Source organism: Pezoporus wallicus, unplaced genomic scaffold, assembly GCF_028554395.1.
Source record: "Pezoporus wallicus isolate ANWC-B61680 ecotype Strahan unplaced genomic scaffold, APGP_CSIRO_Pwel_v1 contig_7506, whole genome shotgun sequence".
Classification (NCBI taxonomy): Eukaryota; Metazoa; Chordata; class Aves; order Psittaciformes; family Psittacidae; genus Pezoporus; species Pezoporus wallicus.
The window spans coordinates 1,767,054-1,794,963 of NW_026637546.1; the positions used below are offsets into that span (position 1 = coordinate 1,767,054).

General features: G+C 40.2%; 2 protein-coding genes across 6 annotated transcripts in view; one reads left to right on the plus strand and one right to left on the minus strand.

Moving 5' to 3' along the window:
• MRPS27 (mitochondrial ribosomal protein S27) overlaps nucleotides 1-7,721 on the minus strand; it is a 64,748-nt gene extending 57,027 nt beyond the window's left edge. For all 3 annotated transcript variants that reach the window (XM_057406109.1, XM_057406108.1, XM_057406110.1), the window contains exons 1-2: nucleotides 7,649-7,721; nucleotides 5,453-5,530 (exon numbers count right to left, since the gene is read on the minus strand). In XM_057406109.1, coding sequence (XP_057262092.1) covers nucleotides 5,453-5,530; nucleotides 7,649-7,712 — 142 coding nt within the window. In that variant the 5' untranslated portion in view covers nucleotides 7,713-7,721. The remainder of the gene's footprint in view (nucleotides 1-5,452; nucleotides 5,531-7,648) is intronic.
• Nucleotides 7,722-7,727: 6 nt separating this feature from the next.
• Nucleotides 7,728-22,638, plus strand: PTCD2 (pentatricopeptide repeat domain 2). 3 transcript variants are annotated; one of them, XM_057406112.1, is made up of 9 exons: nucleotides 7,728-7,893; nucleotides 12,367-12,496; nucleotides 13,430-13,547; nucleotides 14,935-15,013; nucleotides 16,207-16,298; nucleotides 18,303-18,416; nucleotides 19,925-19,999; nucleotides 20,803-20,916; nucleotides 22,280-22,638. In XM_057406112.1, exons 1-9 carry the CDS (start codon nucleotides 7,788-7,790, stop codon nucleotides 22,502-22,504), a joined length of 1,053 nt encoding a protein of 350 aa, XP_057262095.1. In that variant the 5' UTR covers nucleotides 7,728-7,787; the 3' UTR covers nucleotides 22,505-22,638. The 3 variants fall into 3 exon arrangements, with proteins under 3 accessions (XP_057262095.1, XP_057262096.1, XP_057262097.1); XM_057406113.1 differs by lacking the exon at nucleotides 7,728-7,893 and adding an exon at nucleotides 9,930-10,049 and having other exon boundaries at nucleotides 22,280-22,637; XM_057406114.1 differs by lacking the exon at nucleotides 7,728-7,893 and adding an exon at nucleotides 13,080-13,160 and having other exon boundaries at nucleotides 12,365-12,496.
• Nucleotides 22,639-27,910: the final 5,272 nt, after the last annotated feature.

The following is a 27,910-nucleotide window of genomic DNA, read 5'->3' on the forward strand; positions in this document are numbered from 1 at the left end:
TATGTAACACCTTCCTTCCTGAGGCACCTTAAGGTGCTCTTCAAAACACAAAAAGAGCATTTATCTCTGGCTACAGGAAGGCAAGTATTTCATGACCATGGAAGCAAACGGAAATCTGGGGCTAAATTACTGAGCAAGTACTAGCTCCTAAGAAATACAGCACAAGATGCTGAACTGATGTGAGCCACCAATGCCATGATATACAACCAGAACAGGCTCAACTTTTTTAATGGTAAAGAAATTTCTGTGGGAATACCCTTACAAGAAGTGTCTGTATTTGATTCCGTATTACCCATCTGTCCAGCACTCACAAATGTAATGATGGAGCACGCAGGTGAAGACTATGGGGACATTCTAAGCAGTGCTAGAAGTTACACCGAAAGGATGCTGCAGTCAAGTCACCTTGTCAGGAACTAAGAACTGGCTAAATCTTTGCCTAAACATAATAAGCCTGCTGTCCTCCAACATTCTTCCTCTGCATTTCAAGATAGCTGGGAAAAAATTATTCACTCTGAAATCTGCTATGTTTCACAACATAGCAATGTGGACCTGTGATAGACAACCGCACAGGTTGGGAGTTTATTATCTATTCCAGAACTAATTTTGTTACGCATTTTCCTCAGAAAACTAGAAAGCACTACCTAAGACCACTTCCTGACATACTCAGTGCCTGAGCTTAGCACTTCTTTTGTTCACCTGCTCATGAAGATGAAGAGCCCATTTCAGGAAAGGCTAAGTACTTATGCAGAATATAAACCAAATGAATAGAACGCTATGAGTGCAAAATCCCAGGACTGTTAGCCATTTATATACAGGCCTCCTCTGGGAGAGTTCACATACAGAATTTTAATGACTGACCTTTTATGCTGTCTACAAAGCTAGATCTCTCCATAAGAACTTTACCATGGGAAACAACATGAAGCACTTACCAGCTCCAGTATAAGACTCACAATAACATGAAAGCTGATTAAACCTTAAACAGAAGACAATTCAAGCTAGCAGGAAAGTTTGTTTCCAGAAAAACGGCTGTTTCTGCTGTGGTTTCCAGATTTGAATAATCTTCGGTTTTCTCTCAGAAGCACCTAAAATCATTTTTTTCTTATATTCATGATTTGAAATAATTCAGCCACCTTTTGTAAACCATGTTTGTTTCATAAGTTGCCATTCAATAATCAAGATAAAAGCCGCTTCTTAGTTAAAAACATCCCAACAGAAGTACTAGAATATAGGGATGTGAATGTTCAAGTCTCCTACCACTGTAGGTAGTAAAACTGGAGAACTAACATTGGTCTCTGAACCAAACAAGCGTTTTAATGGCCAAAATAAAATTCTACATACATTCTACTATATATATGTTGCAAGTGCTTTTCTTTGATAGTCATTACCAAAGAGGACACTAGTAGATATAACCTCTCATACCTACTACCTAAAAATACAGTTCTACAAGATGAATTTTAAAAAAACTTTAATTTCTACATATTGCAAAAGCTCATGGATTTAAAGAAATTAACAAAACAAACCATAAGCCTGAGATGAGGTCATTTAACTTCTGGACATGACTTCACAGTTTTCTCTATAGCACTGGTAACTTAGATTTCATGTTCTTTTTTTTTTTTGTTGTTGTTCATATAAACTCAGCACCTTGCTGCCTTCAACAGGGTGATTCAGGACAACGTTTGGGAAAATACTGACCGTCACCTTCCAAGTTAGTGGTTATGACATCTAATACCAGTTTGGGGACCTATGCGATCAACCCTGTTTCATTTTGATCTGCAGTCTTTACCTGCCCACAGCATGTAGCAACATCAATAAGTGGCACATTTTGCCACCATATAAGGTCGCTACCCCCTTATTCTTAGAAATGGTCCACCCCAGCCAGGGTTTAAATCCAGTGATGGGACAGCAACAGGGAAGTGGATACAACTACGATGCAAAATTTACCTGTTCTGGGAATGCTGAGCAGAGCTAATGTCTTAACTCACAGGCTAACATTTCATTTTCTGTATAACGAAAGATCTGATTTATTTTAGATACCCAATTAAAATACAAAGGCAGGCTGAGGCAAATACTTTGTCTTACAAATTTAGATGCTCCATATTTCTCAGTATTGCCACATCCCTAGCATCTTCTGGAAACAACTACAGTACCAAAAAAGGCTTTGAATGGAAATTATTCAAGTTTCTAAAGGCAGCACTGCCACCTGGTGTTGCAGATAAACCAGTCTGGGCACCATGGGGTTTTCTAACAAAAAAAAAAAGCCACTTACTGTCTTACTCGGATTCCACCATCCCCATGTATTCTGATAACTGATATTCTTCTCATCAGGATGGTTACTGTCACTTAATTACTTCCAGACAGGTTTCTAAATTCTAGCACTTCGTAAATTCCAAATCAACACGTTTTCAGCTCCTACCTTTTTGAACAAACGCTCTTCTATACACAAAATACAGTCTTGTTTTTTCCCATGCTTTTCTCAGTACTGAAGTTCAGCAAAACTTAGTAATAATCGGAATGCTAAACTGAGACTATGGAGAATAGAATAAAGCATATCTTACATGTACACTAAGATATGTAAGATAAAGCATACCTTACATGGACACAGTAAATGAGTTTAAGTCTGGGATGGTACCACATCACTGCAGCAGAGAAATGGAACCAACTTTAAATCAAAAATATTTATTTTTCCTTTAAATGTATTCTTACAACATAGTTTTGCAGAATAACAGTTCTGAAATACACAAATAAAAGAGCGTCTCCTCCACACAAGGAATTCACTCTAGCTACAACACACTAGATTATATGTGCAATCACACAACTGACAGCTACAGAGCAGACGTCTGTAGGGCTGTCTCCCCTTTGAAAATGCTAATACAGCTGACACTGTGTTAACTTGTTTTCTCTTTTCTGTGAGCACAAAATGAAAATGCAAAGTAGTTCTTTGAAAAGCATGGAACAGACATCTGCTTTAGATCAAGATCATCAGCAGAGCAGCATCAAGACTTGCCAAGCAGCCATGAAGGGTCTTGCCAGGCACAGGGAAAGCCAAACATGGACTGTACCAGCACTTGCACATCTTCCTCTACAGTGGATTTCTGTTGCCAAAATAAGAATCCTTTTTCATCTGGAGGTGACTGATTCAAATGCATCTCAGGCCACTAGACTGTGCCTCCAGCCCCAAAATACTGCATGATCAGTCCTATTGACAGTAAAGGGTTAGAAGGTATTAACAGTCTCTGCAGGATCCAAGCTACAGTCATGAGCACCCACTGGCTGTTTCTGGACCATGTACAGTAAAACATGTTGACAATACCAACCTAGCTGGTTATAGGCAAACAACGGAAACAAATTAGTGCATAAAAACTACTGATCATTTATTGATCATTTACTGATCAATGATGACTGACGATTGTGTCCGTTTTCCTGCCTGACAAAAGCCCTTGAATTTCACCTGCTGCTTCTTCTTTCAGCCTCACAATCTGTGTTACATTTACCAAACACAGTTCAAGGGCCAGGGAGTAAAAAATGGAAGACAAAGGTAATGCATTAAGGAGTCTCCACAACACCTGCGGTATAAAATGTGTCTGTATCTTTAGCATGGAAAAAAGTTTTGTATGATGCTTTCCATTTAACACAGTCACCAAAAAGACAGTGGAATGTCATTTCAAACGTAAACTAGCAAAAGAATTTAGCCATGAAATTCACATGAGAGATCTCACTACCATCTGAGATACAGTTTAATGTACAGATTCTTGGAAATAAAGGCATAGTTTCATTTTTCCCAAAAAGAAAACTCTAAAATCTCCACAAGAAATATAACTTTCCTCTTGCAAAACTATGAGGAAAATGGTCTTAAAAAATGTTTTCAAACATAAATTCCCTGTAATAATTACAGAATAGGTCTTCTTTTTCACTGCATTACAATCAAAACAATCATAGAATCATATCGTACAATCATAGAATGGTTTGGATTGGAAGGGACATTAAAGATCATCTAGTCCCAATCCTCTGCCATAGGCAGGAACACCCTTCACTAGACCAGGTTGCTCCAAGCCCTGTCAAACCTGGCCTTCAACACAGCCATGGATGGAGCAGTCACAACTTCTCTGGGCAACCTGTGCCAGTGCCTCATCACCCTCACAGTAAAGAACTTCATAATATTTAATCTAAATCTTCTCACCTTCAGTTTAAAGCCATTCCCCTTGTCCTGCCACTACATGCCCTTGTACAAAGAAATCTCTCCTCTAGGTATTGGGCCCTCTTCTTTAGGTATTGGCAGGCTGCTGTAATGTCTCCCCCGATCTTTCTCTTCTCCAGGCTTAACAAGCACCTCTCTCTCAGCCGAAATTAATAGAAGAGGTGCTCCAGCCCTCTGATCATCTTCATGGCCCTCTTCTGGCCTTGATTCAACAAGTTCACACCCTTCTTGTGAGGGGGCCCCAACACTGAATGCAGGACTGCAGGTGAGGTCTCACAAGAGTGGAGCAGGGGGGAAGAATCATCTCCCCTGACCTGCTGGCCATGCTCATTTGATTCAGCCCAGCATACCCTGGCTTTCTGGGCTATAAGCACACACTGCCAGCTCATGCTGAGCTTCTTGTCAACCAACATTCCCAAGTCCTTCTCCACAGGGCTGCTCCAAACCCGGTCTGTGCCCAGCCTTTATTTATGCTCAGGACTGCACCAATGCAGGTGCAGGACCTTGCACTTGGCCTTATTGAAGTTCACGAGGTTGGCATTGGCCCACCTCTCTAGCTTGTCAAGGTCCTTTTGATGGCATCCCTTCCCTCAAGTGTATCGATCAAACCACATAGCTTGGTGTCATCGGCAAACTCGCTGAGGGCGCACTCAATCCCACTGTCCATGTCACTAACAAAGATGTTGAACAAGCCCGGTCCCAACACCGATCCCTGAGGGACACCACTTGTCACTGATCTCTACTCGGACATCGAGCTATTGCCCACAACTCTTTGAGTGTGACCATCCAACCCTTACCCATCAAGTGGTCCATACATCAAATCCACGCCTCTCCAATTTAGAGACAACGATGTCACACAGGACAGTGTCAAATGCTTTGCACAAGTCCAGATAGATGACATCAGATGCTCTTCCCTTATCCATAGTATCAATGAAGAGGCCACCTGGAGACAAGTCTTAACTGTCAGACACAAAACTATGACATTCATAAAAACCTTGAATTTTGTCAAAGAAAAAAAATTAGCTTGTAGAAGCCAAACATTAATTAAATGGGAAAACTGTAACTTATTTCTGCATTATAGCTTTGAACATGACAGACTTTTAATGAGTTGAGCAGATTTTGACATAGATCCTCAGAAGTGTATTGCTCCATGAATTTTTTAATTTTGAAATACTTCTAGATGATGAGCTAGTCTAATATGAGTGCAGGTTGCAATTAGTTAGTCAAAGTGTAGAAAAGGAAACAAACTTTTCTTACCTAGGCTATGATCTTCTTTTTTTCTGTTTTCCCATTTTGAGCTGTCCACATAGGCTGCAGAAAGAAGGTATCTTCTCCCTAATGAAGCAATAAATCACTAGGTAAGCCAGGTTGCTTAGACACCTCTAAATAGACTAACACTTTACTAGATATCACCTTTTTCTGTCACCTTTACTGAGTTGGATGCATTAAACTGTCTTATGACACAACTGTCAGCAGCAGACACTGTAACAGTTCAGCTCCTTCTATGTGGATGAGCCATTACCTTGTCATATTTAAAACAGAAAAGCTCTCCCCTAAGTTTTTTTCAGCATGAAACAAATCTTTCTAAACTAAACTTCGTATTTAAGAAAATGATAAATTTGTAAACACAGAAAAAAAAACAAACAAGGAATAGCTTTTTTGTGCCCACAGGCCTTTATCATCAAAGGTTAACAATTAGCTATATGTAGACATAAACACATAAATAAAAAAGCCAAAACAGCAAAATAGACACCAAAAAGCTTTCCTGCTGTTGTTGCATGGTTATTTTTTTCACCTGTAAAGAACTGTTTCAGCGGAAATGAAAAGTAGATGCTAATCTTGGAAATACTCCATTTTTGTTCATCTCCCTTTACTGCATTTCCTGTGAAATGCAAAGTTTGCTCAAATGTTTTTAAGCAGGTTTTTTTCAAATGCTATTTTGTGCCACTTTTGAAATCTGCTCAAGACATACTCTAGCTTTTGAAATGAAACAGAAAATGTTTAATTTGGAAGAACAAACTATGTTTGTGCATCATTCACAGATGATGAGGCCTTGAAAATGCATGAGGAATATGTGGATAATTTTTTTTAAAAGAATATAGAGAAATACATGCAAGGGGTTGTGGAAATCCATGTTAAGAAACAAGAAATAGACATTGCTATGCTACACAGAATTCTTAGCTAGTATCTTAAAGCCTTTATCTGCAAATCTACCTGCTACCACTAAAAGTTTGTTGTTCTTGTGTGAAACAATTTTTCTCCTTATCATTCTTATGACATGAAATTATACACACATATCTGAACATCTTACCAAGTTTTTCAAAAAAGACCAGCTACACTGCATTCCACAGTCAGAATGTGAAAAAAACTGCAATGCTTTGCCAAACAGTTGGAAAGTGAGAAAAAGAGGCATTTTTGTTTCGTTCAAATCACAAAAGCATAGAATCAGATAGGTTGGAAAAGACCCTTAAGTGCAACCATTACCCCAGGACTTCCAAGACCACCATAAAAACCGTATCACTGAGGGCCTCATCTACATAGATCCTGAAAACTGCCAGGGTTGGTGATTCTACCATTTCCCTGAGCAGCCTGTTCCAATGCCTGACTGCCTTTTTAGTGATGATTTTTTTCCTAATATCCAGTCTAGTTGGTAGGTTTTCTTTTGAAGCTATTTCTGATTACGTTCATGAAGGAGGCACACAAAAGATATGGGTTTGTGCTGTTCTTTTGTTAGAATAAACCTCCGTATGCTCACTCACAGCTAAGGACACCACTAGCAAGGATACGGCTTTAAAGAACTGTTTTCTATAGTACAAGCAACTGCCTGCATGACAGTGCTTTGCTCAGGTAAGCTGGAGGTCCAGTGCCGAAGCAAAGGGTGGCATTACTGAGACAGGGGCATGTAGATACCAGGAAGCAAGACTGTGAAATTCCTGCTGAGGGAAGCTGAAAAGGCACAATTAAAGTCACCCATCATCCCAAAGGTCAGGATTTTTTTGAAAGGTGGCTTTAAAAACCCTAAATCTTGGTTGCGCTTTTGTCACCTGAGTTAGTAGGTTGTGCTGAACACCGACTGCTGCGGGTTCGGCGGCCCCCATACAACCCCGCGTGGCTTCCCGTGACCCCAAACGGCAGCTCCTATCCTACTAAGCTACGAAATCGGCAAGGTGGAATACCTACAAAGAACAGATTAAGAACACTCTCCCGCACCGCATGCTAGTGGTACGCCGTTCTCAGATCTGCCTGCACCTTTCTACATGTTTGTATAAAGGCAACGTGGAAGTCCCTAGGCAGCACCCCGTGCCTGCTCACGCTTTGCGGCCAACCAAGCGACTCAGCGACCCGTCCCGCCACGGCCTGTCCTCCCCGATAGAGCCCCCACAGCCACTCAGGGAGTCCCCCCAAGTGGGAGGCCCCGCTGAGCGCTGTTGCCTCTGCCAACAGAGCACCGACCTGCGGCGGCCCCGAGGGCCCTCCTGGTGCAGAACGCTCGGCGCCATAGCACGGCGGCGGCCATGCTGCCGAAGGAGGAAGCGAGCTGCGGCGTGGGGCAGGTCCGCGAGGGCCCCGCCTCCGGCAGATCGGGTGCAAGATGGCGGTGGTGCTCGCAGGCGGGTCGCGGCGGGTGGTGCGGGAGGCGGTGCGGCGCTCCGCCGTTCACCCGCCCGCCTCCGGCTGCTGGGGCTCGGCGCCTGGAGGTACCGCGGGCTGCGCAGCGGCGACGGACGGCGGGGTGCGCAGCCGGGGCACTGAGCTGCCAGCGGGCTGTGGCTCTGGCCCGGGTACTACAACTCCCAGCAGGGTCGGCGTTTGTCGTAACCTTGTGCCTGACGGGAGTTGTAGTTCCGGCGGGGATGCCCCGCAGCGCTGGGTACGGCGCGAGAGGGAGCTCTGAGGGGCTCCCGATGGGCCTTAGAGCGGGCGCGTGGCTGCTGTGGTGTACCGGGCTGGTGCGGCAGCGTTGTCCGCGGGGCAGCGTTACTCGGTTTATCCTGTCTTTGCCGTTGGCTACGCAGGAGTCACCAAAACCCAATAAGCATCTAGGTTCATGAATGCGGTTTTGTTCTGGGAGAGCAACATTACCCAGGCGCGCCTGCTGGCTGTCACCGCCGTGACCAGGCTTCAGAGGCCTTCCAAGGTGTTCCCTCGGCATGGGGAAAGGACCTGTCAGAAGGCTCCAGCATAGGCCACGTCTGGGTCTCTGGATTGCTGTACCAACAGCTGTCTGTGGAGGGTTTGCTTAGTTTACAGGTCTGTTAGACGCCTCAGAAACGTGAAGATGCCCGCTGCGTGGTGGTCTGCCCACCACTTTTCACTGGCGTTCCTTTTAGAGAGTCACAGTGTGTCAGAAATAAAGCAGGTTGGTCAGTTAATTTCTCTGGGATGGCCTGCGCTGCCTTGTGTGCGCCAGCCATCATACTGATCTCCCTCTTTTTTTGCTCAGCAGCCCTCTTTGCACTAGTTTCTTTCTATAACACTGTAAAGTGTGTATTTAAGAAAGCAGTAGAATAGAGCAAATTAATTTCAAGAAGGGTAAAAGTCTGCTGTTCAAAGCTCTCTCATCACACCTGTGACTGCTGAGTGTCCATGCAGTGTGGTATGTTCATGCAGTGGGGTGTGTTGTGTACCAGCCCAGGCACTGGCATGATTCCCGCATCAGCTTTGGAGAGGCCCAGGTCAGGGGTGGTGTTAGACCAGCTGAGTGGGTCTTTGGGAAGTGATGGCAGTATAATCCATGCCAGTTTCATGCTGGATAAAGTGTATTTGCTTACCCATTGAAACTGTTTCCATTAAATTTAATGGCTAAAGATGCCACTTAATGGAGGGGCGGTTTCAGATTTTATGAAATGTATCATTAGCATGCTTAGCTTGCATAGAAAACAAGTGTTTTTATTTTGCTAGGGAAACACAGAAGGAGGAGAAATAACCTAGCTCAGGATAATACTTGCTCTTGTCCCTTCATGATTAGAATAATTCTTTAAGAAGCCAAAAACTTAAAAAGATTAGATTGTGACAACATAAACTATTACAGTGACTCTGTGTTACAAAATCACTGGTTGCAAACAAAAATTTACTGGAGGGCTTTTTTTGTTTCAGAAAAAAAAATCGCAAATAGTATTTGCATGACACTTCCGTTAAAGGAGCTTACAACACAGCACAGTTGAGGTCAGCACCCAAAGCTAATTTTGAGATTCTAGGTTCAGTGACTGTCTTCTCTGATACCTGTACTGCACTACAATTTTACTAAGTCTCTTGAGTGTTAATACAATCCAAATAGTAAGCTTTATGTTTTTTTCCTTTTGTCTTTCTACTGCATTTGGACCTTCTAGAACAATACATTCTACAACAGGGGGGAACAGCAGATGTGAGGAGCCTGTGCCACTAGTGCATTGTGGTGAACAAAGAGAAGACATATCATTGTAAAAATATGAAAGGGGTGACATACCTTATGCTTGTGCAGAATTCTCGTGTATCTTAGCTTCGTGGAGAGAAGTGTCTCTACTTTTTCTTTTGCACATCTAGTAAATACATACTTCTTCATCCTTGTAGACATTAACTTTGTGAAGCTGAAACATAGTGCTCAGACACTTTTGTCGGTCACATGAGCAATTGCAATTTTTGCAGTCTTTTTCTTAGTGTCATGGTGGCCCTGTTTTGGCATCACACAGTAATTAAGGACACTAATAAATACAAAGTTCAGTAGTATTAAAACAGACAGTGTGACATAAAACTCTACCTTCATCTTTTTTTCTAGTGGTGGGAAAGAGGTATCTGCTAACGGAAGATGATATCAAGTTACAAGAATTTCAGCAGATGAAAGTGGTAATTAGAAATGAAGTTCATGGCAATAAAGGTATTAATATTTATTTCGTAATCACCATTCTCAGTTTTGGAATAAGTCTAGGAAATAAGACAGTCACAGTTATGTGATATGAGCTGACCACATGTAAAACAGCAACTTAATCTTGCAAATTTTTTGTTGCTAAAATTATTGGAAGATCTGCAGCTTTGTAGTGTGAAACAGTATTAGTTATGGTGTGCTGGAAAATGTGGAGAAGTTTTCAAGCATGCAGACTTTCGCGTAAGAAGTGTTTGTGCCCTTGCTTTTAATAGAAAATACTGTTTCAGTCTACAAATCTTGCTTCAAATATGGTATCAGAGAAAGTTAATACAAAACCTAATAGCTGCTTAACTATCCAGAGAATGCCTATGGCAGTAATTCTCTTTTAATCTACTCTGTAAATTTAGTTAGCTTATTCTTTTAGATTTGTTTCTATTTACCTAATGTAAGTTCTCAATTGTACACCCAATTCTAGGTGATATATACATACTTAGAATATGCAAAAGAAATTTAGGCTTTCCAAACTTACGAAGGAGCAAGATCAGTGGATCTTACCTGATAGCAATTTTTTCAAGCTGCTTAAAAAATAAACAAATTCCTTTCTTTAAGGAACATAAATATAAACATAAATCTGTCCTTAATATTCAAGAAAGATTTGGCAAAACTCCACTTCCTGCACCTGTTTAATCATGTGCAGGTGTTCTAGTGATTCAGATTGACAATTGTTCCAAAGGATGTAGTTAATTTTGGTTTTTATGTGTATGTCAAGGAGGAGACAAATAATCAAATTTTGTTTTGTGTAAACCAGTCTTCTGGGACAGAGTAGGAGGTAAACTCAACAGGACAGTTTTTCTATATTAAATGAAAGTAGAGTTTAAATCAGGCAGTGGCAAATCATAATATTGCTATATTATGCTGTGATGATGACATATTCACATGGGGGGATTATTCATCCTGCCCTTCAGGGAGGATGAATGTGATAATTCAAATGTATTGAATATTATGATTGAATATAACAAATTTATTGCTATGGGTTAATCACTCTTGCTAAAACAGGTTTATAGAAGCCAAATATTTGACTTTAGAGGTCACAGTAGATCTTTTTGTTTTGTACAAATAGAAGCTTCCATGGACTAATTAAAACAATGTATAAGCACCTATATGTGTGTGTGCATGGCTTCTGTACTCTGTTTAGTCTAATACTTGAAAGCTGAAAAGAAGTAATTAGGGTTATTATTAAACTTGCTATAGAAGCAGAAACAATATGTATATAGAAATTACACAGTATATAATAGCTATTAGTTATTATAATGCAACTATTAACTGTAATAGTTATTCTATTAACTACAGCAGTTAAACAGTCACCTATTGTAATACAAAGACAGTTGAAATCCCAGGTGTTTTTTGAATTTCTATGCATCTTTGAATACATTACAACTATTATGTGCATACATCTATATACATTCTTCTGACTTCACAGGATTCAGCTCTGCATTTCAGCTTGAGTAAGGACTCGTATTTGCATGTAGCTAAGGACTTGCATTTGCATGTAGCAACAGATATGTATCCGGTAGCTGAATAAGTTGTTCTCTGGGGTGCTTACTTTATGCCTCTTGTGTAGGTTTTTAGCTTGGGAACAGCACTGACCCAGCAACTGTTACCAAAAAATTCACTTCCCTGGTCAAGATGGGGTAGCACCCTTAGAGGAATGGGGCTGCCAGGTGGTGCATGTGATTTTAGTCTTGGGTGTGTCTGAATCAGAGGCTTGAGATTACCAAATGAAGGACTCATCTTTGTGCTTGCTTTGTCATAGGAAAACGTGCTGGATAGAGAAACGTCTTTGGGAGTGTTGGGAAAAGGGCAACAACTCTTAAGGTTATGGTTATATATAGAAATACATAGATTATGTATAAGGTTCTTTGTGTTTGCATCAACCATGAAGGAATTTACGTTTTCTGCACAAGCAGTGTTGAGTAGGCATTCCTATGGTCATTTGGAGGCTGAATGGGATTGGTTTTGTTTGTTTGCTTGCTTTTTTAAAAAAGAACATAAGGCAGAAAAAGTCACAAAAGGTACTTCCTCTTTAAATTTTTTTTGTAGTACATAACATACACAATGCAGTTAAGTTCACAGTAAGCATCCTCTTGTTTTTCCAAGTCTGACATGACTTCATTGGGGACACCTAGGCATGAAGTTTCATGCATTTTTGTTGGTGAAAAAAAAACCCAAGCTTTCTGCCTCTTTAAATCTTCATGTTTCAGGTATCAAGTATGCAATGCAGGTAAAGGAATTGTCTATAGACTATTGCTATAATGTGTTTTATTTTCAGATCCGTATTTTAAAAGTATTAAAGAAAAATTAAAGAAAAATGAAATAATTCTCAAAACTGAATTAAAAAACTTGCTGCATTTATGTCAGACTTCATCTGATGTGGAACTAGCCAGAGAAGTTATTTACAGGTATTTTTAACAATCCAGGTAACACTCTTTTCTGTCTTTATTTTTTTGCTTTTATTAGATCATCTCAGGTTATGTCTCTAGTTGAAGGCTTACCCTTATTCAGTGGCCATATACATAGTTAATCCCCTAAACTAAGGCTGTATTTTATTTTGTTTTGGATCTTCCAACCCTTCACAGACTCTTAGATCAAAGGAGAGTCAAGCTATAAGAGCAAAGTAAGTGCTTTCCTATTGTATGCAGAATGAACAGTGCCACATAGAAGCATCATAGAATCACAGAATAGCTAGGTTTGGAAAGGACCTTAAGATCATCTAGTTCCAACCCCCCTGCCATGGGCAAGGACATCACACACTAAACCATGTTACCTAAAGCTCTGTCCAGCCTGGCCTTGAACACTGCCAGGTATAATGGTGTGTTCAGTGGCGTTTTCCAGCCAAGCCATCCCTTGTTATGAACTGGTCTGGATGCAGTAGTGGCAGGTTTTGTGAATTAAAGCCTTCCCAACAATTGCAGTGTAGGAGTTACAAAGAAAAAAATGAAACACTTTATTTTTATCATTTTAATTGGGGTTCTCTTAATGTAGGAGAGAAAAAGTTATTTGAACAGGTACTGCTGCTAAAATGGAATGCTTGCACTTCCTGTGCTATTGCTGTAGGGATAGAGGGTAAAGTAGCTGGAAGTTTTATGGCAGAAACCCATTCTGCTATTAATGCAATGCAGGTTACTTTACATATTACTGGTTAATCTATTAGTTTGATCAAAACAGTATTTTTTCCATAAAATTAATCTTCTGTTATCTAAATGTTGCTGGCTGGTGCAGATAGAGAAGTGTGTTTGTCACTGCACATATGGATCTTGCTGTCTATTTAAACCTGTTTTCCCTTCACAAATTCCATGCCCTGTGCGATTAACTTTTTTTAATCTTTCCAATAGGTACCATGAGCAGAATGGAATCACATCCTTACATAATTTTAAATTTGGGCCACTCTTTATGAGGCTATGTTATGAGCTAGATCTTGAACGACCTGCAGTAGAACTTATCAAAGATCAGGTAATTCGTATATATATTTAGAAAATTAGTCTTATGTGAGTAATTCATGTACTACATGAGCCCTGCATGAGCTTATAGACTTGAAGTATATGTGTTGCATTAGTAAGGATGTCTATGATATTAATGCGAGGATGCAAATTACATGGGGTTTACCTTAAAAATAGCAAGACAGTAATTAAAAGAAAACTAAATGCTAGTTTGACTGATAACATTATTATACTTCTGCATAATTGCATCATAAGTATTGATTAAAAATTTCTCAAATACAGCTGATACATGCTTTCCTGCATCCTGTGATGCATTAGATTGTTCTTGGAAATGAACACTTCTGAGCTTTTACACAGTAGTCCTCTGACATCCCTTGGGTTGTTTGCACCAGCGTATGTATCTCATTATTTTGTATTTCAAACTCCCTCTGAACCCTGCAGTGGTGATGTAGTATCAGCTCAGGAAATTGGCCATTTTAAATGTTGAGGAAACTTAAAGGCTTGTTTCTGAACATCTGTAAAACGCTGTGTATGCTATCATGACAAGACAGGAGTCACACCCATTGTATAATAAATATAAAAGGTTCTGTGCAATAATGTTGTGTCTTCAAAAATCTCTGGCAGCCAGAGGAAAGTCACCTCTACAATGTTAATCCATTAAGGCATGAGATTTATCTAGCCAGAAATGGGAGAAGTCTCACTTGTGCTGCTATTGTTAAATTAGGCAGATGTAAAAGTATGTGTGGGTTTTGTTTCTTTTTTTTTTTTTTCTTAAGATCTATTTCATTGAGACAGGTCGTGCAGTACTTAGTAACTAATGGAGAGTAAGCTAGAGTACCACTTCTTCAGACTGCTGCAGAAATTTAGACTTGACACCTCTGACATTTTATATGGCTGTTTCCAACACACAGTGTCGTTGAAGCAGAATGTAAAACGTACTTGCTCTTTCTTCTGCTATTCTGTTCTCAAGCCGTTGTGCTGATCTGTTCATCATTTGATACTGTGATGAGCAAAAAATTCTTTTGGTTTCATGGTGGTGGTACCTTACACTAAAGATACTGTTAATGCGCTGCAAGCTGTGTTTCTGCTGAGATTTTGAAGTTGCCATTTGTCAGTGACTTCTGCTTGTATCAATTTACAAGTCACAATCTGTTATTTAAAAAAAATGGTAGTGGGGAATCTCTGGGAAATTTCTGCTTAAGTTTAGAGAGCTTTTGACTATACTTAATCGCTGGTATTTTAGAGGTGACTTGACAGAGGGACAGTCAGGGAACCCAGAATGTTAAATGTAGAATTTAGGAAGATGGGACTATTCCAGTAGGAAGACCTGCAAGATGCTGTGCACAGTAAGAGTGCTCACTCTTCTAACTTTCTTTACGCTTGCTGTGTCTGTTCTCCAGAATTTGCATGGTTTTTTCTCGGAGAGTACATCATTCCATATTTTGATGACAATGTTATTTAAAAAGGGCCATTTTGAAAGTAAGTACTCCTTTTGCTAAGGCAAATGCATTTTGAGAGAATGCTTCTCATTGTAAGTGTGTGTGTATAAATACATGTACATTTTAATGAATATTACTCATTAACCACTGGTTTATGGTTTCAAAGGCCAAACATCCTGTATATAAGTGTGGATGTGGATGAGCAGCACTGTAGGGTGTACTAAAAATGGAAGACTCTGTTTGTCATGCATTTCTACTGGTATTCTTACCATTCATAGTTGCACAGAACTGTAGTTGTCCAGGGGGGATTGTTTCCTAACCCCTTTTTTCTGAAGGCTTAATTTCTCTTTGGTTTGTAATTTCCAGAGCTTTTTGTTTTCTCTATTCAAAGTTTGGTTTATGCAGTTTTTTGAACAGTAAGCTCTTCCACAACCTTTTTTGGAAGTTTTGCATTTGTGTCAGAGCAGGGAAGAGTACCCTTTTTCCCTTGGATAACAAAACCAGGCTGCAGTCTTTTCTTTGTCCTACTAGTGTACCCATCCAGAGTAGCTACTCCAGTACTTTAAGTCAAGGGTTTCAAATCATTTTGGTCCTTTTTGAGGATAATGGTGAATCATCTGACCTGACTGAAAAGACATTCCATGACAAAATCTTAAATTGAGTGTGGAGTAAGCTTTTCAAGCAAATCCCTTTATTTGAAATGTGTTGAACACACAGCGCTAACTCTCTTGATGTTTGGCAAATCTGAGTCCAGAAGTCAAGACTGTAAAAACAACTGGATCAGAGCCTCAATGCAGTGTGGTGGTGTAATGGAACGTGTGTGTTACTGAGGAACTGTTAGTTTCCAAAAAATGATGGAAGCTTTGTTTATGTGTTTAAAAGGCTGACTTTCTGGGCAGTTGGGAAGAATAAAAGCAGCTTTGTCAAGTGTCTAGAATTTATTTTTAGATTTGTATGAAAATAATAGAAAGTAAGGCCAGATGCTAATGTAGATTGAAAAATCTTCTTGCTGGCAAGAAACATTTGCATCCAACTGACTCTAAATTAAACTTTTTTAAATGTTTGGTTTTGTGTTTGTTTGTTTTTTTTTAAAGAACAGATTTCAATTACATTCCTATTTTGAAATATACCTACTAAGATTATTCCGTGCTGATTTAATTTATTTTTTTTCCCTGTTACAAAATATACAGCCTTAAATTTGTGAAGTGAATAACACTAATGTATTTTTGATAGGTGCTTTGGAAGTTCTGGTTGAAATGAAAAAACAAAGTATACCTTTCAGCAAAGAAACCTATCTAATTGCATTTGCAATATGCTACAAACTGGTGAGTATTTTCAATTTACATATGAAAAAAGGATTTGAAATGCCTTCTCTATGTCTTCCTTTTCTATGAAATTTAAAATTTCCCAGTCATTATTTCTTATCTAGCACAAACATTTTAGGCTTATTTAAGTCCTAAATTGCTTATTTGAGTACACATGAGTTTCCCATGCAAACTAATGTTACAAAGCAAATCTCTAAAAACATATGTGGACATAAGTGCTGAAGAGCAAATTTGATACACTGTGATAGTACTCTTGGATCCTGTGTACCTCTTCAGACTGTGCTTTGTGCTTGAGCCTCAATGTTGGTTTTACAGTCTGGCTTCCTTAAGAAACAAGGTGTATATATGACATATTCTGTCAGACATCTCCCATACATTTTCCCCTTCCCCTCCAAGTAAACTTGAACCATTTCTGTAATTGCACCCAAACTTGACAAGGACTGTAGTTCTCAAAGGTAATCTGTTCCTGCTTGCCTGATGGAAGTGGGCAGCTGAGTAAAGAAACCCAAATGAATGCCTTCAGTGAGAGATAGGCAGCCTCTTGACCTTAACTGTATTTTTAGCTCAGAGAAAAAGAGCACGAACACAGTAAGAAACTAGGCTACCTAGGTTCTACAAGTGTTTCCTTGTAACTGTTTCCCTTTTGTAGCAAAGTGAGATCCCCAGAGTTTTTTAAATGTTGATACTTCCAGATTTGAATCAGTTCTGCAATTTTAAATGCTAAGTTAGGCCTTTCCCAAACTCAGTAGGTAAGTATTCTTTAATTTCCCCATGTTTTCAGTATGAAAGACACTAGCTGAGGAAAAATTATATCACTCAACTAAACTTTCTCAGGTTTCTCAACTAACTATACAACGAAACTGGGTGCGTGTGTGATAAAAAGGAGTTGGCTTCAAATGGTAGCTCAGTAGTAATTTATATGGTGCTTTTGAAGTTCTCAGTCCTAATGAATCAGGGCTGCCTTTAGGTCAGGAATAGCCATGTGGCTTTGGTGTTCGGAGAGTGAGGCAGTAGACTGAGCTGACAAAGAGCTGCAAAAGATGTCTGCTGTTAAAAAAAACCTAGAGACTGATTATTACAGTCAGTTTAGGGTTGTTACCAGTTCTATGTAGAAGGTGCCTTTTTTACAAAGTTATGAATATACAAAGACTCTTGACACTATGCTACAACCCAAGTTTATAAGCTGGTGTTTACTACTAACATCTACTGAGGCAATATTTACACTTCAGGGCTGCTCCTTGATAAAACACTGCCCGTATAGGTAAAGGCCTTCAGAGAAACTTACTGTGTTTCTCTGAGGTATCCTTTACTCAGTCTTTGGTAGTTTCTTCCTTAAAATCTTTACATAGTTCTTTTCACAGCCTGCTGTCCGAACTCTTGGATCTATGGCATGTGCAACAGGAAGAGGTTCCCAAGACTTTGTTTTCTACTACTTCTGGCCCTACCTGTGTTTCCAGTAGAGAATCTGACCCATCATTAGCTGTTTAGTGAATTGATAAAAATAGAGGGGAAATAATTCTCAACTGTCACCCAGTTGTTTTAAAAGCCACAATAAATATGTGGTGTTTGAGGGCTGGAGTTGGTTTTTGTTTTGTTTTTGATTTTTTGATGGGTTTGGGTTTTTGGGGTTTGGTGTTTTTTGGTTGTTTTTTTTTTTTGGTTTTTTAATGAAGATAAAATACTATAAATAAGGGAATAAGCTGTAGTAACCCTTTATGCACTAAAGAGGATTAGGTGAGGCTTTTTGAAAAACTTAATCTATTGATCCAGTAGGTGGGAAACCATGAAGCTCAAAGGTTTTTTTGGTCATGTTGCAACATAAAAAACTTCATAAAAAATCTTGAAGGGAAATATCTTCAAGATACGCTACTTGAATACTGAAAATAATGGTATCTTACAGTATATTGACTTCTGATTGCCTTCTCAAATGTGATTGCAATTGTCTACAGTCCTTTCATATCACAAGAATAGCAAATGCCACTTAGGTTTGAAATTTCAATGCAGGACAACCTGGAATCTTGCAAAATCTGTGAGAAACTGCTTGAAGAAGCACAGCTAAAAGGTGACGCATTACCACTGCGAGCATACTGCTTTGCTGTGGCAACTGCTCTGAAGCAGGTACAGTACCTTTTGTTCTAATTTGTGCCTGAATCCCTCTAGTTTTATTTCTTAAGACAGTCAGTGAAAGGAAGCTAACATGGAGGAAGCAAAACTGAGATAGGTAATAACTTCTAGAATTTTTAGGCCCCTTTAAGATTATAGAGAATTCCCACATAAAGTGAATGTAGAAATTCTCTAATCTAAACTGACATCCTGAGTGGAATGCACAGATATTTGGTGCTAGTGACAATGCCAGTAAGGAGAGTTCAGCCAGCAGGTCAGATGTCACCAGGGATCCAGTCCTTCAGATACTGCTATTTAGTGATGGTTTCCTCTAAATGTAATTAAAATGATAATTTAAAGTATGTGTACAATCGTCTTTTAAAAATATGTATCTCGGGAGGCAAACTCAAAGGCTATGACATGTATTGTCCTACTGCCTGGGAGATGGCTTGCCTTTCTCCACATTTCTTCAGGGGGAGGTTTTGATATACCTCATGTGCCTGAGAGGCTCTGAGGCAGTACAGGGTTGAAGACCAAGCAAGAAAATAACAATTAGGAAATTGTAAAGTCTAGTATTTCACCTACAGTTAATTTGTGTATACCGCTTGAAGAAAATTCTGAACTTTCTCTGTTTCACGTCTGAACAGAGGCACTGTAAGAGCTAGTGATTTGTTGTTGTTAATGGATTTGACTGGATGAAGTAAAATTGTTATAATTTTCTTATGCACTCTGTGGTCTTTTTTGCACTGCCTCTGTGACCAGAGATACTGAACAATAGCATCATCTAATGATTTTTTTGATGTGCATGGTGAAATGACAGGGCATGTCACTGGCATTGAGGTTTAAAAACAAAATATCTGTCTCTGCCACAACATGAAATATCCTTCATGATGTTGCCTTATATAAAAATCAGTTCTTGTTTTGCAAACAGAATAATGCTCCATGTTCCTTAAGCTGCATGATCTTTGATAGTACATCTTGCTGTAAGATATTTCTTGATCCCAAGTAACAATGTATAGTTTAGTAAATGTCAGTGTAACTTTTACTGTCTATACAAATCAGTTGATGGCACAGACACAGTACTGGAAATGTGTATGTCCAAAAGGTTAAAAGTGCTGGGCAGGATAAATACTGACATTAGCATATACTGCAATTCATTTAAGTACTCTGGCTTGTGCCAAATTGGGCACGTGTGTAGATCTTTTATCTTTTAGGTGCTCTCATGTTCACTGTTGGTTACATGCTTCTTTCCCTGGCTGGTCTGGCACAGGGAGTACTGTCAGTACTGTGCTAAAGAGCCAGATGACATGGGAACTCCAGCGTGGAGTGTTCCTTTCACAGGCTGGATGCTGTTTGGAATCTGTGGATCTTGGTGACCCATGGATTGGTGAAGGGATTCTAGATGCTGGTTTGTGATTCACTGAAAAGTTGTGAAAGACTGTTGTTTTTCTTAAACTTTTCTTGTCAAAGTGTGTCCCACATGTTTAACCATATTCTTTTTATTTTTTATAATTACTTCCTAGAATGATGTTTCACAAGCCAAATTTTATTGTTCCCGGATATTGAAAAGAGAGAGCAGACTATACAATAATCTTAAAGTAAGTATCTTTGATTTGTATTAGGATCTTGCTGAGAATTATGCTGTCCTGGACAAAATACTCCCTTGTGCAGAGTAACAGAAGTCCAGCTTCTTAGTAGTACAGTCATGTACCAGTAATGTTGCTCAGCTTGGTTTTGAGCAAACAAACAATTTCTGTCAGTTGTACTGACAAAATTATCAATGCTTTCTGAATTGTTAACACCCTGCCACCATTTTTTTAAATCGCTTCCCACCGTAGATGAGAATGAAAAGTAGACCAGTCCAATGTCTGTGAGTATGGGCTTCTAATTATGACATTGTGACTTTTTGCTTTCTTGCTACAAGAGATTAAAAAAAAACACAGTTCCAAATAAATGCCTTCCTTAGCTGTGTTCTGCCCACTTCAGGCCTCCTACAGCCCTTTGAACCTTAACTTCATATGCACAGAACTCTTTTTCACTTTAAATGCATGGTCTAAAACCTGAGGGAAAGTCTCCTGCATGTGCCCTGTAAGTAACTTCTCTAAGCTGTGGGAAAAAAACCACCTCAGTTTACACAAGAACAGCTAATGCAGCTCTGCCAGAGGAGCTTTGTCTCCAGACTCACCCTTTCCAGGTCCTAGCTGCAAAAAAGACCCCCTAAATCTCTGTGGAAATCAGTCATTCCTTTGGCTTTCTTCATGATTAATGGATTTTTATCAGTGCAATGTCTAGAAATGTATTTTTTCCTGCATTGCTTCATGTCTTCCTCAAACACGTTTGTTTCTTTAAATTTGCATTCTGATGATAAGTACTATTTGTGTGATTTCATTTTATTTTTAAGGTTCTTGTCCAGCTCAGATCTGGTTTGCTAGAAGAAGTAATAAGGACATTAGAGGCAGCAGTGAAAGTTCATACTCCTCCCTTTGTGAAAAAAATTGAGTTTTCTGAGCAGGTGGTAAGTGTACAGTAATGAGAGGAGGTCCATGGTGCTTGACTAGGCCATGATGATGGTGGGTCAGTTACAGAACTTTAGGTGCCTGAGTTCACCCTACTGAAGTTGTTTGGAATCTGATGCAGTCAGATGGCAAGGCTGCTGGCTGGCTTTCTGTACTGTTGGATAAAGCACTTAGCTGCCCACTTCCCTTTATTGTAGATCTTGCTCTTAGGAGCTCAGATTTCATCTGAATGCAGATGAAGCGTTCCCTAGTGGCATTAAGTAATTTAATCCTTTGCCTTCTGTGCTGTTTTCATTTGATGTAAAAATGAGAATAAGGTTCTGATGACAGCAATATTGTTAGGTTGGTAATATTTGCAAAAACCTGTGATGCTACACAGGGAAATGTGATATCGGAAGTAATAACTTTTGCTATTTTACTGTATTTTACTATTCAAAAAAAGCTTTTACGATATTGATCACCAAGAAGACCTCCTTCAGAGTACATATGTACCCCTGTCGGCTTGGAAGCATTGCTGCAGCTTTTCCTGAAACTTGTCTATGGAATAAGATATTTTTAAGACTATGTTAATAATTAAATACTTAGCCTTTTACTGCTGCCTATTAAACAAAATTAATAACTGATACATAAAATAACAAATACTAAAAAGAAGTAGGACACATATTTCAAAACCCAGCCCATGTATGTTAACTGGTGTGTTGAAACTAAATTTTTTTAAGCAGCATTTCGTTTTGTAAATTCACTGCAATAGATGTTGCATTTGTCAGTGCTGTATTTTGCTCTTGTTAGGCAAATTTCGAACAGTTCCTAAGAAGGCTAAGCATTAGTTCTAATCCATTCCTTCCACAAAAAGTTATTGATAAATAAGAATTTCTAAGAGATACTTAACACTTGAGCTCAGACTGTATATGGCATACAGAACTTCTCAGTGTTCTATAGTCTTACTTTTTTTTTTACTTTTTCTGTACATTTAGTGTGATACATAACAGTAACTAGAATTGTGCTGATCTGGAAAGTAAATTACAGGAAGCAATTAATGTTTCCTGGGTTTGAATAGAAAAAGAATTGTGATAGTCTGTATTAGGAGTGAAAACTGGACTGTATATTTTGAGGAAGCTTTAAATCTAACAAATTCTCTCTAATAGACAGCCAGTGCATTTCCACCATTGTTTGGTGATGTATAATGTGTGGTATTGTATTTGGTGATGCATAAAATCCTCTTCTTACTAGTCACTGTGTTAGCCACATATCTTACATTGGGTGCCTTTTTTGTTTTCTTTGAGTGATTGCTTGCCTTCAGTATGGTGGTTGAGTGAGATCTTCACTTGCTGAACTGTAAGTCTATCATTTTCTCCTCCTTAGCTGGCTGCAGTCAGGGAAAAGATGGAAGAAAATGCCTACCTTTCTGCCAAATTAAGAGATATTCATATGAAACTACAAGCTTCAGGACAGATAACCATGTGCACCCTAGAAGACATGCTTTTCCAGATTCCTAGTTCAAAGAAGATCCCTGCAAAGCTTTTCAGTCAGAAGCTATTGGGCTATCAAGCTGCTAAACCACTTTGGTTGAATCTATTATTGGAATAGTTGAATATATGATGGCACACTGAACTGCTGTTAGCATCTCTTAGAAGCCACATTCAAGTGAAATGTCTTCTCCTCTCCTCCAGAATGAGCAATTGTTTGTTTGTCTGAAACTGCACATCATGTGTAAAATACACATCATGTAGCTTTCACATTTCAATTTTGATGATAAAAACAAGCCATGACAATGTATATTTGTGTGTTGGTCAGAAATGGAGTGATATAATGGTTTGAAGTTTTCCCCCAGGCACTTTAATCAGAATTTTCCTATGCTAAACATCCTGATGGAAATGACCAGAATAATTTGTGTGTCTGACCTGACTTGTGGTTTGTGGGAAGAAAATTCAGTCTTCGTCGGATGTAATGTTCTGACTAAAAGGACAAATGCAGTCCAGATTCTAGATAAAAGAGTACAGAAGTTAACTGTTTATTCAAATTCTGTACATCTCAGGAGAATCAGCCTCAGTTGGAAATTATTCCAGCACTTCCAGTATGGAACCTTAAGTAGCTCCCAATCTTTTCTCGACACATAACTTTGATAAAGGAGTGAACTACGATTGAATTTACTTGGTTGGCTAGTACTATCAGGACAACTGTTTGATGTAAAACTGCATTTTTATTGGCAATAATAGAAGAATAGTTTTATTCATTTAGCATGTTACAAAGCAAATATATAAGGTTTTCCTTTATTGTGTTCCATTATTTGTTCTCTTGACTATTTGCTTTCTTGAGGCTGATTTACTCAAGCTATAATCTGTTTTTAGGAAGCACCGTTTCTTTGTCTTGAGAGAGAAAGGCAATGCCCTTAAATAACTAAAAATAGTAGGAAAAGAAAGCAGGAACCCAAGAAGGGTAGGTTCAAAGAAAAACACACACAAAATTCAGACAATTAAACATGAAAATATTGAAGGTTGCTCTGGAAGTGTTGTAGAAGACTGGTAACATCCTCCGTTAGGAAAAAAGGGAGGTGAAAAGAGTGACTTCTAATATTTATACACATTAATTCAAACAAAGTCTAATTTGTTTCATTCAAGTTGCACGACAGCTTGTTCATCAGGGAAGCTTGGATTTCATATGTGTTTACAGATTTACTTTTTGGTGCATCCAGGTCCCGAGCACACTGGCTCTTGTGCAGAAGATTCTTCAACCATATGCTTAGTTAAGCACACTGAAGTTTGGTTGGCATCTAGTTTCCTAGTGCCCAAGATCAGGAAACCAAACTTTTGCTGGGTTGGAGTGGCTGAAATGTCCTGGGTTGAGTCACTAGAGAGCATTTATTGGGGATAGCCACAAGGAAAGATATGCACTATATTATTGCAGCCAGTGGTATAGTTATACTTTGCTTATATAGAGTTTTAATCAAGGATGAACCTTGACATTCAAGAGAAGCCAACATTGTGGAATTCAATTAATTATTTGGAGGGAAGGGAGGGGAGCAATATGGAAATAAACAAGGCATATTTCAAAGGGAATTGCTGCCCTTTTTTTTCTAGGTTTCACTGCAAAAGACTTCTGTAGGAAATGCTGCTTGAAATTTATGTGGTATCTTAAATGAGGATCTGAAGGATTGCTGTTTATCATGTTCAAATATTTTTCCTGCAATAAAAGGAAACATGAGTTTAGAGCATGTGCTCGCACTCCAGCAGCTTTTTTAGAACAGTGATCCAGGAGACAGCAGGTGGCGTTTCTTGATCATGCTTTCCTACCGACTCGATTTCCAGGGGTACCTTGCATCTGCGGTGTCAGCTGTGTAAAGGCAGGGTAGAATGAACAGTTTGCCCTATGCCTAACACAAGCAGTCTCAAAATGGAAAATTCAGGCATTAGTTCGCACCCCTGAATAGTTGGTGATAGGTATAGACTGCAAACGTATAGATTTACAGCATTTTATTTGAAACTTACTACATTTGTGAAACAATTCATCTTTGCCAGTGATCATAATGCAGTTTTTGGAGTATTCTGTGGAAATACTGATCAATGATGTACAAGACAGGCTGTTGATGTTACTTCTAATATGCCAATGACAATTATAAAGGCTTACTTTGCTGTACATCTGAAGAGAAAGTTGGGCACTTTTTCCAGCTTGAATTATAAACCAATTTGTTTTTACATTTACGTGGCATCTTTGTTGTGTGCAGTCTTCAGAGGGCTGATACACCTCTGCTATAGATGCTTCTGCTATTCTCCATGGGTTAATACCTCTTTCATATTCCTTTTGACAAGCATCTTGAGTCTTGGTAAGGAAGGAGCACTTCCTCTGTGCTCCTGTTAATCTTGTGCTTCAGAACAATGAAAATGAAGGTGAAAGGCTTAATCGATGGCTTTCTAAAGAAAATTTTTTGTGTACTTAATGAACCTTCTACATAAGCTTAAATAATTTTTGAAACAAAGACTTGTTAGAACTTTGCAGCAGTACAGAAAGTAGGGCGTCCTATAGGGTGTAAATGCAGAGCTATTCAACGTTGAGTTTGGTTTTGGGGTTTTCTTTTCCTCAGGGTTGTTTCAAATTGCATCCTTCTAAAAATTTTTATTGCAAAATAACAAAAGACTTGTTTCTTTCTTTGTTTTAAAGCTGCATCTGTTGTGGCAGCTTACATACCCTTGTACTGCCACATACTCATTAGTAAGTTTATTAAAAGTAGATGTTGCTCATACACCCCTTTCCTCCTTTCTTTCTTTTCTCCTGCTGCTTATGAACAGTATCTAGAACTCAGCAAGTGTCTGATTGTCAGCTTCCTTTCCAGGATAACTTTTGAAGTCACCTTATTTTCATCTGATTGGTATAGTTAAGCAGCAAGAGGGGCTAGGTAGACTTAAAACTACTACTGATACTAGCTTCATTTTTTGTGATGTGAGATATAATGCTACTTACACATCTGTCTTTGCTCTTGCTATTGAAGATAGGTAGATGAAGACCTTTCAGGAGTTTTTGTTTGTCTTTGCCCTGCACAGTTGTCTAAGCCTCCTAATGATTCCAGCAGCACATGCAGTGGAAACTGGGGTAGTCTGACTTCAGCCCCCCAAGCATAGATGCTGGGTTTTGCGAGTATTGATGCTCTAACTACAAACTCTTTTGTATGCTTGTCAGGTAAGGTCAGCTCCCAAATCCTTTTGTCAAGCAGCAACTCAAAATAAATGCAGGAGCACTGATGCCAGAGGGAAGTTGATTTAGGGACTGTCTGCTCAAAACAGACATATGGGATCAGAACCTGCTGAACCTGAACTTGGTGTCTACATGAAGAGTAAAAGTGGTATGACAGTTACAGGAGGCTTCCTTCTACTGAGATAAAGGCAGCAATCTGACAAAGAATCGGGAAGTTGTGGAGATGCTGCCCAGGCTGGAGAGAGAGTTGAAGGCACAAGAGGCAGAGCAGATAGATGCACCTGTGAGACAGCATGATAGGGGAGGCTTTCACACTTCCCCTATAAAGCAGCGTAATTTAAGACCCATCACAAATACCTGTACCCAAATCCATGTAGCATGGGGAACAAGCCAGAGGAAAGTCTATGCACAGCTACAGAGTTAAGACCTCATTAGGATCATGGTGATGTAGTGGGATAGCTCTCATGACTAGAATGCTGCAAGAAAGACGGGGGTGGACAAGGACGGCAGAGAGATTGAGTTCTGTATAACGGAGTCCTATACATTTCTTGTGGGTAATTCTTACTTGTGGGTAAGGATTAGAGAACAGACCAGTGCAGATGATGCTGCGATGAGTATCTGCTCCATCTCATCTGATAAAGAAGAGGGGGCAGGTGAAGCACTCTTTAGGTAGCTGGACGAAGTGTCAGTCACAGACTCTAGTACTCATCAGTGACTTTAGCCACCACGCTGGAAGGGCAATAAGGCTGGACGCAAATGATCCAGGAGATTTCTGGAACACGTTGAAGATAATTTCTTGATGCACATGACTGATGAACTGGTGAGAGAAGGTGATCTGTTGGACCTGCAACTAACAAGTGAGCAACAGTTGGTGATTAGCCTAAAGGGGAAGAGACTTGCAACAAAAGTTGCAAGAGTGGAGTTTAAGATCCTGAGAGGAGTAACTTGGATCCGGGACTTCAGAAGAGTAAGTTTTGGCTTGTTCAGGGAAATGCTTGGAAGATCCTATAGGAGCCATTCCTCGAAAGAAAGGGGCCTGGGAGACCTGGTTGATCTTCAAGAGCAGCCTCATCAGAGCACAGGGATGGTCCATCTCAATGTGCAGAAAGTCAAGCAAGCTGGCAAAAGGCCAGCATGGATGAACACAGAGATCCTGGCTGAGATCAGACACAAGACACACAGAAGTTGTGGAAGGCAGACGCAGGGATTGTGAGAATGAAGACCATAGGCTGACTTTAGGAGAGGATCTGGTTCGAGACCATCTTAAGAACCTGAATGTACACAAGCCCATTGGACCTGATGAAATCCATCCACGGGTCCTGAATAAGCCTCTGTCCATCGTATTTGAGAAATCATGGCAGTCAGCTGATGTTCCCGACGACTGGAAAAAGGGAAATATAACCCCCATTTTCAAGAAGGGGAAAATGGATGACCCGGGGAATTACAGACCAGTCAGTCCGGTCAATTGCTGAGGTGAGTAGCTCGAGAGAGGACGCCTTCAACACCGGAGCGGGGGGGAGATCAGCGTCCAGGAGCCTCAACTCAGAGCCACAAGAGCCACCGAGGGAGCCTCAAGTCCTCGACAGGACCTGCCCAGGAGCCGGCAGCTCAGCTGACGAGAGCGAGCAGCTGACTCATGGGGGAGGGAGCCTGGAGCAGCGGCGCCAGCCATGAGTGGGTAAAAACCTGCCCCAGGGAGCGCGAGCAGCCAGGAGCGGGTCGAGGCGGTTCGCGCTGGCAGGCGAGCGGGCTGGTGAGCACTCGGCGTGTGAGCAGGGCCCGGTCCGGGAGCTCTGCTCTGGCTGCCCCGGCGGTGGCAGCGCAGGCACCCAGACAGAGCCGGTGAGAGGGGAGGCTGCAGTGCAGAGCTCGGGGTGCAGAGAGGGCCTGCACTGGTCTGGTGAGGGGAGGGTGCGCAATGGGCAGGGCTGCATTCGGTGCTCCCTGGTGGAGGTGCTCCTGCAGCAGGGGCTGAGCTGCGGGGTGCTGTTAATAGGCTGCGAGATGTCAGGGAAGCTGAGAGGAAGCAGGAATGCTTGCTCCTGGCCCAAACTGTGCAGGGGCCTCGAGCTTCACCTCTACCTCATGAAGGAAAGGAGGAGGCCGTTCACCTGGGAAGCTGGGAATTAGTGACAAAAAAAAAAAACAAAAAAAAGAAGGAAAAGGACAACCAAAAGTGAGGGGCTTCCCCCTAAATCCCCTGTCCCCACGCAGAACCGCTTTGCTGTCCTGCAGGGAGCTAATGAGGAAGCGCACTCGAGCCAGAAACAGCCGGCTTATGCACTGCTGAAGAAGATCTCTACTGGT

Bases quoted from the DNA above. Each gene is read 5' to 3' on its own strand.
- PTCD2 (XM_057406112.1), top strand. From the start codon at position 7,788: ATGGCGGTGGTGCTCGCAGGCGGGTCGCGGCGGGTGGTGCGGGAGGCG. The intron at 7,894-12,366 runs GTACCGCGGGCT...TTTTATTTTCAG, and splicing joins CTGGGGCTCGGCGCCTGGAG to ATCCGTATTTTAAAAGTATT. The intron at 20,000-20,802 runs GTAAGTATCTTT...TTTATTTTTAAG, and splicing joins GACTATACAATAATCTTAAA to GTTCTTGTCCAGCTCAGATC.